This window comes from Ornithorhynchus anatinus, chromosome X1 (assembly GCF_004115215.2).
Source record: "Ornithorhynchus anatinus isolate Pmale09 chromosome X1, mOrnAna1.pri.v4, whole genome shotgun sequence".
In the NCBI taxonomy this organism is placed as follows: Eukaryota; Metazoa; Chordata; class Mammalia; order Monotremata; family Ornithorhynchidae; genus Ornithorhynchus; species Ornithorhynchus anatinus.
This window is the reverse complement of record NC_041749.1, coordinates 104,192,460-104,204,864: the sequence shown is the minus strand read 5'-3', so window position 1 is coordinate 104,204,864 and position 12,405 is coordinate 104,192,460. Positions and strand designations below refer to the sequence as shown.

The following is a 12,405-nucleotide window of genomic DNA, read 5'->3' as shown; positions in this document are numbered from 1 at the left end:
CCTTTCTAAAGGGCACTCCGAATGCCTCAGAGTGGCCCAGCAACTTCGACTGCATAGCTGGAGCTCCTCATAGAACACGGCCAACCTGGTGCAGATCTTTGACTTCTATTGAGGTCATGGGTTCAAATCCTGCCTCAGCCCCTTGTCAGCTGTGTGACTTTGGGCAAGTCACTTAACTTCTCTGTGCCTCAGTTACCTCATCTGTAAAATGGGGATTAAGACTGTGAGCCCCATGTTGACAACCTGATCACCTTGTATCCTCCCCAGCGCTTAGAACAGTGCTTTGCACATAGTAAGCGCTTAACAAATGCCATCATTATCATTATTATTATTGTAGTTGGACAAGAATAGTCAACGGTAACACGGTAAATGTAATTTTCGACCCATCCGCACAGTCGCTTCAGCTGTCAGCGCCAATATTTGTAGACAAAAGTAGCAAAACCGTCCAAGAGCATCATGTTTCAAAACTGGGGGCAGAGATCATCCATGGTGACTGAAAATGTTCATGAATATTCAAAGACAAAGGAAAAAATAACCTTTCTTCCTCTTTGACTTCTATCCAAAAAGAAAGAGGGCTGGGACTTTGGTGATTGATTCTATACTTCAGGGGCCAGGAAGAGGGTGGTAGGATCAGAAGCTCATAAGCAATCAATCAATCAACGGTATTTACTGAGTGCTCACTGTGTACAGGGCAAGTACTAAGCACTTGGGAGAGTGTGAGAAGCAGCAGGACCTAGTGGATAGAACATGGGCCTGGGAGTCAGAAGGACCCGGGTTCATTCAATTGTATTTATTGAGCACTTACTATGTGCAGAGCACCGTACTAAGCATTTGAAAGAGTACAGTACAACAATAAGCGGACACATTCCCTGCCTACAACGAGCTTAGAGGGCTCTAAGCTTGGCTCCACCACTTGGCTGGGAGACCTTGGGCAAATCTCTTAACTTCTCTGTGCCTCAGTTACCTCATCTGTACAGTGGGGATTAAGACTGTGAGCCCCATGTGGGACAGGGACTGTGTCCAACCCAATTGGCTTGTATCCACCCAGCACTCGGTACAGTGCCTAGCACATTGTAAGCATTTAACAAATACCACAATTATTATTATTATTACAGTGTGATGGAGTGGGTAGAAATGGTCCCTGACACAAGGAGCTTTCTGTTTTCCGGGCTACCGCGAATTGTGCGGTGCTGAAGACAGCAGTGCTTGGACCCAACTCAGCACTTGCTTCACATAGCAATCGATATTTTTCTAGGAATCGACATGAATTGCAATAGTATCTTTTTCTGTCTGAGCAGTTTCCTTAAAGGGTATTTTTCCAGTTGGGCAGCAAGAGCCCCATGAGTAAATATGCCATTAAACCCTCTGCCTCAATAATTAACACTCCCTTGTCATTTCTAGGCTTGGCCTGGGAAACAACAAAATCAAAGACGTTGAGAACGGAAGTTTTGCCAACATACCACGTATCAGAGAAATACATTTGGAAAAGAATAAACTTAAAAGAGTCCCTCCTGGATTACAGGATCTGAAATACTTGCAGGTAAATTGTGCTATATTGTGGTCACTGGATTTTGTCGGTTAGTCTAAGGAAAATAAATCAGGGACAAAGTGAGCACGGAATATGTAAGAACTTGCATCTTCACCAACCGTGTCTAAATGAATGCAGAAAACATCTGATTTCTGTAAAACCTACACTGGGGACATCACAAATGCCTCCTATCAATCAATGGTATTTAGCAAGCACGTGCTGTGTGAAGAGCATTGTACGCTTGGGGGAGTATAATACAACAGAGTCGGCAGGCATGATCCCTGCCTAGAAGGAGCTTCCAGTCTAGAGAGGGAGACAGAAGTGAAAATCAATTACGGATATGTGCTGAGAGACTGAGGGTGGGGTGAATAACAAGTGCTTAAAGGGTGCAGATCCCAGTGCATAGATGACAGGAGGGAAAGCGAATAAGAGAAATGAGAGTTTAGTTGGGGAAGGCCTCTAGGAGGAGACGTGTCTTTAGGATGGCTGCGAAGGTGGGAAGAGTGACAGTCTGTCGGAAGGGAACGGGGAGGGACTCCAGGCCAGAGGGAGGACGTGGGCAAGGGGACGGTGGCGAGATGGATGAGATCAAGGTACAGTGAGTAGGTTTCATTAGTCAGTCAGTCAGCCAGGCAATCGTGTTTATTGAACACTTACTGTATGCAGAGCACTGTACTAAGCGCTTGGGAGAGTGCAATACAGCAGTAGACACATTCCCTGCCCACAACGAGCTTATAGTCTGGGGGGGAGACAGACATTAATAGAAATAAGTTACAGATATATAGATTAGAGGAGTGGAATGTGCGGATTGGGTTGTAGTAGGGGATCAGGGAGGTAAGGTAGGAGGGGGAGAGCTGATTGATTGACAAAGCTGATGGTAAGGAGTTTCTGTCTGATGCAGAAGTGGATGGGTAGTCACTGGAGGTTTTAGAGGAATGGGAAGGTATGGCCCGAATGGTGTTTTTGAAAAATGATCCGGGCAGCAGAGTGAAGTAAAGGACTGAAGTGGGGAGAGACAGGAGGTAGGAAGGTCAGAGAGGAGATTGATGCAGTAAGCACGGCAGGATATGATAGGTGGCTGGATCAGGGTGGTAGCTGTTTAGTTGGAGAGGAAAAGGTAGATTCTAGAGATGTCGTGAAGATAGAACGGCCAGGATTTGGTGACAGAATGAATATGTGGTTTGAATGAGAGAGGTGACTCAAGGATAATACCCAGGTTATGGGCTTGTGAGACAGGGAGGATGGTAGTATCTTCTACAGTGTGGGGAAAGTCAAAGGGAGGACAGAGTTAGAGTGGAAAGATGAGGAGTTTCTGTTTTGGACATGTCAAGTTTGTGTGTCGGTGGGACATCCAAGTAGAGATGTCCTGAAGGCAGGAGGAAATGTGAGATCATAGAGGAGACAGGTCAGGGCTGGAGAGGGAGATTTAGGAATCATCTGCAGATGGAGAATAGAAGGGGGCCCAGAATTGAGCCTTGAGGGACTCCCACAGTTAGAGGGTGGGACATAGAGGAGAAGTGAAGACTGAGAAGAAGTGGCCAGAGAGATAGGAGGAGAGCCAGGAGAGGACAGCGATGGTGAAACCGAGGTTAGGTGATGTTTCCAGGAGAAGTGGGTGGTCCACAGTGTTGTAGGCAGCTGAGAGTTCAAGGAGGATGAGGATGGAGTAGAGGCTATTGGATTTGGCAAGAGGGAGGTCATGGGCAACCTTAGGGAGGGCCGTTTTCATGGAGTCAAGGGGGCAGAAGCCAAATTGCAGGGGGTCGAGGAGAGAAGAGAATTGGAGGGGAGGAAGTAGAGTGTGTGGCTAACTCACTCAAGGAGTTTGGAGAGGAGTGGTAGGAAGGAGATGGGGCATGGGGTCAAGGGAAGGTTTTTTGTTTTGGTTTTTTTTTTGGATAGGGGACACATAGGTATGTTTGAAAGCAGTGGGGAAAGAGCCATTGGAAAGTGAAAGGTTAAAGACTGCCGTCAGGGAGGGAAGAAGGTAGTGGGCAAGTGTTTTGTTGGAGGTGCAGGTGGTGGTAAAATGTGAGAAGAGGTGGGTGATCTCTTGAGATACTGCTGGGAAAGATGGGAGAGTCAGAGATGGGGCAGGAAGAGGGTGGAACGGGAGAGAAGCAGGGGAGTTTTAGAGGAGAGCTCATCTGATGGTTTCAATTTTCTCCAAGTATGTAGCAAAATCATTAGCGGGCAGACATGGGGATGGCTGGGGAAAAGGGAGTTGGAGGAGGGCCCTCCAGGAGCTCAAAGATACTTGTGTCTTCAATTAAACTAGTCTAAAACTCATGCCATAAACTATTGAGTCACCCACCGTGAAAGGAGAGCATCAAAATATCCAGGTCCTTACCGAGTGCCAGAACCAAATTTGCCTTTGCCATCCATTCGTTCCTTCCCCTTTGCAAGGGCTAAAACAGTGACTTTGCTTCACCTTTGATATTAGGGCCACGATCCTCAAACACAATTTTGAGGTGCTTTTTCAGGTTCACCTGGATAGAGCCCTGAATAGGCCTGGGCTTTGACTCCTAACTCCTCCCCCTCCACTGTGGACCACCTCAAGTCAGGAAAAGATTTACAGCACCCAAAAGCATGCTAACGTGGCCAGTGAGTTGTGTGTTTACAGAAGACCTCGTGTCCTCACTGAGCTTTTTTACGCCTTCGCAAAATACAGGGACAATCAAATGTTTGTGGCATAGAGTAGCAGTCAGAACAGCAAAAGTATTTATTAAGCACTTACTTAATGTGGGCAGATCACTGTACCGAGCACTGAGAAAGAATACACAGTTGGAAATGAGCCTATGTCCCTGGTTCTCGGGCAGCTCGGCACATGACACCTAGACTGAGATCTGACCACTCGTCTATTTGGATATTCATTCATTCATTAGTATTTATTGAGTGCTTACTATGTGCAGAGCACTGTACTAAGCGCTTATGAACCCCGTCATCCTGGGGTGCAAGTTAGGCCTGGGCTCCAGATTTCCGGCCACCCTAACTTCCCTGGTCTCCTTCTATTCCCTGGGGGATCCTCTGAGCTACACCTGGCCAACCCGCTCATCACCCCTTCACTGAACTGTTTAACTCCCAACCGTGAACCTTTACCCACACTTTCCCGAATTCCTGTAACCTTTTCTTCCTTCCCTCCCGCCAAGCTCCATCCCTTCCATCAGAGAACTCTTTTTAAAATTCCACCTCCCCCACAAAGCCCTTTCCAACTGACTGATTTTTGCCGGCCCCTATCTTGCCCAAATCCATTTCGCTTCCAACCTCCCACACCCCACGCAAGTAACTTTTACATTAATGCTTGTTTATAAACGCAGGTATGCGCTGACGTACTTGGTCGATGCCTGTGAGGGTACGTGCTCCTTTCTGTCATCTTGCCAGCTCGACTCTGTTAAGATTTATTTCCCATTGCAAGTTTTTGGCCTAACTCTTTTCCATGCTATTAGTACTCGGGTGTGCTCAGGACCGGTACCATTAAACCTGGATTTTAAACTGGCAAAACTGTGCAGTGAAGTTTCAACCAGACAGTTCATGCTCAAGAAGACTGACTTTCCCCAAGCCCCAAAAGGAGGAGGAGTGGGCTGCCATCAACCTATCAGTAATATTTATTGAGAGCCTACTGTGCCCTGAAGTAAACACATTTAGTTCTGTAAATATACAGAAAAGACCTCATTCCTGTCCTCAGTCTAATGGGGGAGACAGACCCAGAATCATTTACAGTTAAAGAGCACTATATCTAGGTAAAAGATGACACTTGGAAAGATAAGTGAATAAATATGTACTTATATAGTAGAGGACATAAATGGAGAGCATGGGAAGCAGCACAGCGTAGTGGATAAAGCATAGGCCTGGGAGTCAGAAGGTCATGAGTTCTAATTCCAGCTCCGCCACTTGTCTGCTGTGTGACCTTAGGCAAGTCATTTCATTTCTCTGGGCCTCAGTGACCTCTTCTGGAAAATGGGGAATAAGACTGTGAGCCCTATGTGGGTCAGGGACTGTATCCAACCCCATTTGCTTGTACCCACCCCAGCGCTCAGTACGGTGCCTGGCACATAGTAAGTGCTCGACAAATACCAAAATTATCATTATTAGATAGGTACATAGACTCTAAGCTTGCTGTGGGCAGGGAATGTGCCTCCCAACTGTTATATTGTTATATTGTACTCTCCCAAGCACTTAGTACAGTCCTCTGCACCCAGTAACCACTCAGTAAATACAACTGATTGATTGATAATGGGCTGCTGCAGGTGCCTAAGTACCGAGGGGACGCTATGAGCTTTGGTGAAAAACATGAATCATGGAATGCTTCACGGAAGATGGAGGAGACCAGGAGGGCACTGAACCCAGGAGAGATGGGGTGTTCCAAGGAGGGAATTCCGGGCAAGGAGGGAATTCCTGGGGTGGGGCAGAGACATGAGCCAGTGGCCGGAGGTGAGAGAGGTGAGAGCAGGGAAGGTGTGAGAAGGTTGGCTCCGGAGGAGCAGAGAATGATGGCTGGGGAGCAGTGGGTGCACACGGCAGACAGATGGTGGACAGCCTCAAATAATAATGATGGTATTTGTTAAGCGCTTACTATGTGCCAAGCACTGTTCTAAGCGCTGGGGTAGATACAAGGTAGTCAGGTTGTCCCACGTGGGGCTCACAGTCTTCATCTCCATTTGACAGATGTGGTAACTGAGGCCCAGAGAAATTAAGTGATTTGCCCAAAGTCACAGAGCAGGCAAGTGGCGGAGCCGAGATTAGAACCCATGGACTCCCAAGCCCATGGTCTTGCCACTAAGCCATGCTGCTTCTCATAAGCCAATAGTCAGGTGTTTTTGCTTAATTCTGAGGGAAACGGATAGCTATCGAGTAGCTGTAAAATCTTCAGACAGAAGCTTCCTCACTCCTGAGCACTGGCCGGTTTTAGTTTAGCATCACCCTTGAGTGTGAGCGCCTTGTGAGCGGGGAACATGCCTACCAACTCTGTTTTTTTGTTTGTTTGCTTTTATGGTATCTGTTACATCGTACTCTCCCAAGCGCTCAGTACAGTGCTCTACACAATAAGCACCCAATAAATACCTTAGCCTGATCGACAACCCGACTGCACACTCTGTTGGAAGGCTAGTCCAACCACGGGAGCCACTAAGAGGCCTTCCCCAATTAACCCCTCTTAGTCCGACTCCCTCGCCCTTCTGCATCATCTGTGCATTTGGATCTGTGACCTTTGGACATCTGATATTCACTCCAGCCTCAACCCGCGGCACTTACGTACATATCTTTAAATTATATACTATAAAATATTTACTTACATTAATGTTTGTCTCCCCCTCTAGACTGTAAGCTGGTTGTGGGCAGAGGACGTATCTGCCATCTCTTTCATAGTGTACGCTCCCAAGCACTTAGTACAATAAATACTATTGACGACGATGATGATGACTAGGAATTTCCTGCAGCCACAGCAAGCACTCCCACAGATTCTCTGCAGGGAGACATTAGTGCTGTTAGCCTCAGATCCCACCTGCACCACTATTTGCTGGGTATTGCACGTTCCCCGGGACAGAGAGAGGAGTTGAGCTCAATTAACGTCTGGTGGCTGAAATATCAACATAGCTCATTCCAAAATTAACCTAAAAGCTAAATATCGACTGGCTGCACTCAAGTTACCAGCTGTTAATCATATTGTCTCCCTTTCCATAAACAGGTGATATTTCTTCACTCGAACAGCATTTCCAAACTGGGAGTGAATGATTTCTGTCCAACGGGAACAAAGATGAAGAAGTCCTTATACAGTGCGATAAGTCTGTTCAACAATCCTGTGAAGTACTGGGAAGTCCAACCTGCCACGTTCCGTTGTGTTTTAAGCCGAATGAGTGTGCAGCTTGGGAACTTCAGAAAGTAATATGTTTACAAATAAGAACCAAATATAAAACTCCTGCCTTGTAAATTTTAGAATACTTGAAATCTGTTAATAAGGAGCAACCGTGCGTCAATGTTACAAAATATTTTCCCTTTAACATTGATCTTGTAAGTTAGACACAATAAGTCATAAGCCTTTCGTTTCACTTGATAATCTTTTAAATTTTAACTATTTTTTAAAAATGCTGACGCTGACTCATGAAAAAATACGTTTTCATGTTTTCCATTATCGATGAAATAATTTGAACATTCCTTTTTCACTTACAAGAAAATGCGGTCCTTTTCCCTTATTAGATACATTATATCGAAAGCATTGTTAAAAAGGAGTCTATATGGAAGTTCTAAATTTGGCCAGGTTTTGGGCACGGCAGTCAGCTGTGGTTAAAACAGACTTGGACAGATGCTTGAGTAAGGTACTGATTACTAGTGAGGATCATATTCTTCTATCTTTGATAAATCAGGTAGTTCCTCTGATTTTATTAAATGATGTAGTGTTTTATATCCTAAAACTGAGAGCCAACAAAACTCTTACTCCCTCAGTTACTATTTTATCACCTTCTTGCAAGAAAGGAACCGTAAAACTTCATTATCCATTTATATGCACACCGAAAATAAAAGTTGGCATCTGGATTATATTTTATCCTTCTTTCTTACTAGAATTGATTATCAAACCTCTGTAGGACAACATAGTGTGCTTTTATATAGAGACTGTAACCGCATTCTTCAATTACAAAAGGTATCTTATACTTTTAATGTCATATATTTGTTAAGTTGATTTCTACACGAATATTTCTCATGCAATCTAAAATTCTCTGTAACAGGTAGTGAGGAAATATGTAGGTGCCATAACTGCCTAGGTAGATCATCATGTAAAATACACAATACTGACAGTACTGTATAAATATTAAGGGTATTTTTATGTATCTACGTAATTGTATATTTGTTATTATTATTCATAAGTTAAGTGAAAATAAGGTATAAAGAATACACTAAAATGTATGTCTTATTAAAAACGTTGGATTGAAATTGTGTTCTTTTTTTCACTTCATTTTTTCTCCTCTAGTTAAGTATTGGAGCCCCGGAAAATATTTTCTAGTAACAGATTAAGCCTTCCAGTCGGATCATTCCAAGGGAGTAAATAACTCCCAGGATAGGAATTATGCACTTTTAGAGGAATGTGAACTCTTTTGCCCTTTTGTAATCCAAGCATTTATCCTATCCTGCCTCGATGACTGTATCAGCCTCCTTGCTGAGAAGAGAGGAAGATGGGGAGGTGGGGGAGATGGGGGAGAGGAGGAGAGCCATCCTGAGGGCCTGGAGGGGCTATATGAGACCCACGGGCCAGTGATCGGATGATGCTACAGTGCAGCATTCCCGATACATGGCTGGCTGGGGGCGGGGTGTCCGTCCATTCTGCTAACGTTAACACATCCATACAATCTAAGCATTATTGGACACTTAGCTAATTCAAGACATTATTCCATTTAGCACTGGGGACCTAGTGTGCTGAACGGATGCCATGACAGTTCCTGTTCCTTTGAAGTACTGTTGAACTTAACCGGTAAAAAGTCAAAGGTGTTAATGCATCTAAAATCTGAGTAGCTCCCTTAATTTCTTCACAACTGATTCCTCGTTCGAACTGCATCCATTTTTTAGATACTAACAGGAGCTATTTTTCAGTGGGCTGCAATTTTTTCCTTTGGTTTTCAAGGAAACAGATGTCTAACAAGAAACAACAACAAAAAATACTATGAGGAAGTGCTCTCATTTTCCTTTGGGAGATGGAATTAATTTCTTGGAAGAAACTGGTTAGCCACTTACAAGTTCTCTCACTGAATAAATGAAGGAAATACTTTCCCACCAGAACTCTTATCATGATGTCCTCCTTATAAAATGTGTTTTGTACATTTGGGGATTTTGTGGTTGATCTGACATTTACAACATTCCCTGCAAATCTCTTTAAAAATTCCACGTACTCTAGATGACTTACAGCAGCGTTTCCCAACTCATGCTCAGCAGCACACGCTGGGGTGCAAAAGAAGGCTCCAGGCATCATCGTCAGTGACACCAACAGTATTTACGGAGCCACCTACATCGTGCAGAAAACCGAATTAGGTACCAGGGAGGGGGACGCTACAAAAGAAAGCTGTGACGAGATCCCTGAACTCGAGAAGTTTACGCTCTTTGGGGAGGTTGGGTCAACACACACAAAAAATGGAAACTGTATTAAAGTTCTAAAAAAAAAAATGCAAGTGAAGAACTACAGTCCTCGAATACCGCCATACTCCTATGGTCCATGGTAACTCTGTTATACTGTACTCTCCCAAGCGCTTAATACGGTGCTCTGCACACAGTTAATAAACATGATTGAATGAACAGTAAGTGTTCAATAAATACCATCGACTGATTGGTGCCCAGGTGTGCGTGTAAGGTCAGATTGAGTCATGATCAGACATTGGGCCACCCTGAGATGGGAGAAGGTCCCCCCCGACCCCCTCCAACTCCCCTTCTGTATGTTGTCATTATATTACACTGCAGGCATGCGATATAACACGATATCATCAGACAGAACATTTTGCAGAAGAGCGCTTCTCGGCCGCCGAGATCCCAACTTAAGCCCTGCTGTCACCTGGGTCCTGAAGTCGTGGTCATGTCTGGAAAGGGCAGTGGTGCAACCATAGTTGAGAAAAGCTACCTGGTCACCGACGCATTGGACGCCTGGGCTGACCCCCACAGCCCTTCACACCCCAGGATTCTGAGACCCTTGCCAAAGAAGCAAGATAGCCATCTGAACTGGGGACCACCAGGGACAAAACGACGTGTTTGACAACGAAGAACTCGATAGAGCTTGCCCACTCACTCTGGAGAGCCGCTAGCTGCTAACGCCTCCTCAGCATTCTCCCCTTCGCTCTGGGGATTCCCCCACCAGCTGGGAGCTGCTGAATTCCCACCTACTTGAGGAAACTGCATTGGTCGCTGGGCTCTCCAGATCAGCTGCAGCAGAGCACGACTTTCTGGAACACCCTAGGCGCCCTCCTCCCCCCTCCACCACCCCGCCACGTCCCCTCGGTCCCGTCCCTCTGGTTGCCCCACCCCTGCCCTCTCAGCTCACTCCATCCATGCAACCCCGCTGGCCATCCCCTCCCCGGCACCCCCTCCAGCCGAGCGCAGGCTGTGGAACCCCCCGCTCCATCATGAGAAAGTTCACTTTCATTCCTTGACCTGTTCCTCTTGACCCAATCACCGCTCCTCCTCGCCATTACTGAAACGGGCCTCTCCCGAGATGACATTGTCTCCCCTCTGCTCTCACCGGGGGGAGCCTTATTTTCTCTCACTCCCCCAGAATCACTGAGGGAGTAGTGGGCTTGCTTCTTTCCTTCCTTTCTTCAGAGAAGCAGCGTGGCTCAGTGGAAAGAGCCCAAGCTTGGGAGTCAGAGGTCATGGGTTCTAATCCTGGCTCCACCGCTTGTGAGCTGTGTGACCTTGGGCAAGTCACTTAACTTCTCGGTGCCTCAGTTACCTCATCTGTAAAATGGGGATGAAGACTGTGAGCTCTACATGGGACAACCTGATTACCTTGTATCTACCCCAGTGCTTAGAACAGTGCTTGGCACATAGTAAGCGCTTAACAAATACCAATATTATTATTCTATCAATCATATTTACTTATTGATCGCTTACTGTGTGCAGGGCACCGTACTCAGCGTTTGGGAGAGTACAAACAACAGACACATTTCCTGCCTCACTCCCTAATGCTGCTTTTACACCAACCCACCTCTCCCATTCCCCTCTTTCCCTGCCTTTGAAGCCCACATCATCCGCCTCTACTACCCACTCCAGATAATAGTCACGGTCATCTACTGGCCCCCCGCCCAAACTTTCTGAACTATTTTCATCTCTTTCTCCATCTTTGGGGACTTCAATATTCATGTGGATGACCCCGACGACCTTTCCGCTGTCCATTTCCTCTCACTCAACTCCAATGACCTCCTGCTCTACGCTTATCTCATGTCTGTCTCCGCCTCTGGACTGTAAGGTCGTTCTGGGCAGGGATCATATCTCACACCAATTCTATTGTATTGCCCCGTTCTCAAGAGCTTAAACATTGCTCTCCATACACTAAGCGCTCCAAAAATTTCATTGATTACTCCACCTCACACACTCACCAATTTGGACACATATTTGATCTTGAACAGTGCTTGGCACACAGTAAGGGCTTAACAAATGCCATCATCATCATCATCATCTCTAGACACTGTACAATGTCTACCCACGCCAACTCTGAAATTCCTCTCCTCACTTCCTCTCTTCCTCTCTTCCCCACACACCCACTCCCTGCAAATCTGTCCTGTATCCCCACAGAGATCTCCTGTCTTTTGACCCTTTCCAATATTCTAAAGCCAGTCCACCTTATTTGGTTTCCAAATGGAAACTACCTTCTCTTGACAGGCAAATCAACACCCTGGATCCCGCCCTCGCCACTGAACTCAACTCCCTCACTTCCCGGCCCTTCCGCTGATCTCGTACCATTGACCCGCAGCCCTAGATCACCTCCACGGCACGGTTCCTTCGCTCTCGTGTTCGAGCTGTTAAGCGCTCTTGGCGGAAATTCAGACATCTGGCTGACCTCATGCATTTCAATTTCATCCTCACCTGCTTTAATGTGCCCTCTCTTCCACCGACAATACTTCTTCCTAATTCAATCCCTTGCCCCTTGCCCCCTCCAGCTATTCCAGATGTTTAACTCCCTCCTCAAACCTCCTGTCCTCCCGTCCCCTCAATCTCTTTCTCCAATGACCTAGCAACGTAATTTATTGACAAAATTGAAACCAACAGGTGTGATCTCTGTAAAATCTCCCCCATTCCTCTCCTGCACCCTATTTGATTTTCCCAATATTCCTGGCAGTATCTCAAGAGGAGATCTCTTGCCTCCTCACCAAATCTATTCGCTTCACCTGAGCCTCCGGATCCCATCCCTT

At 46.0% G+C, this 12,405-nt stretch overlaps 2 protein-coding genes across 3 annotated transcripts in view; one reads left to right on the top strand and one right to left on the bottom strand.

Moving 5' to 3' along the window:
• The window catches only part of ASPN (asporin), a 43,213-nt gene extending 34,761 nt beyond the window's left edge, over positions 1–8,452 (top strand). The window contains exons 7-8 of the mRNA XM_001516220.5: positions 1,402–1,540; positions 7,212–8,452. Coding sequence (XP_001516270.1) covers positions 1,402–1,540; positions 7,212–7,409 — 337 coding nt within the window. The 3' untranslated portion in view covers positions 7,410–8,452. The remainder of the gene's footprint in view (positions 1–1,401; positions 1,541–7,211) is intronic.
• The window catches only part of LOC103170973 (centromere protein P), a 267,419-nt gene that overhangs the window by 149,021 nt on the left and 105,993 nt on the right, over positions 1–12,405 (bottom strand). The gene's annotated exons all lie outside the window — the stretch shown is intronic.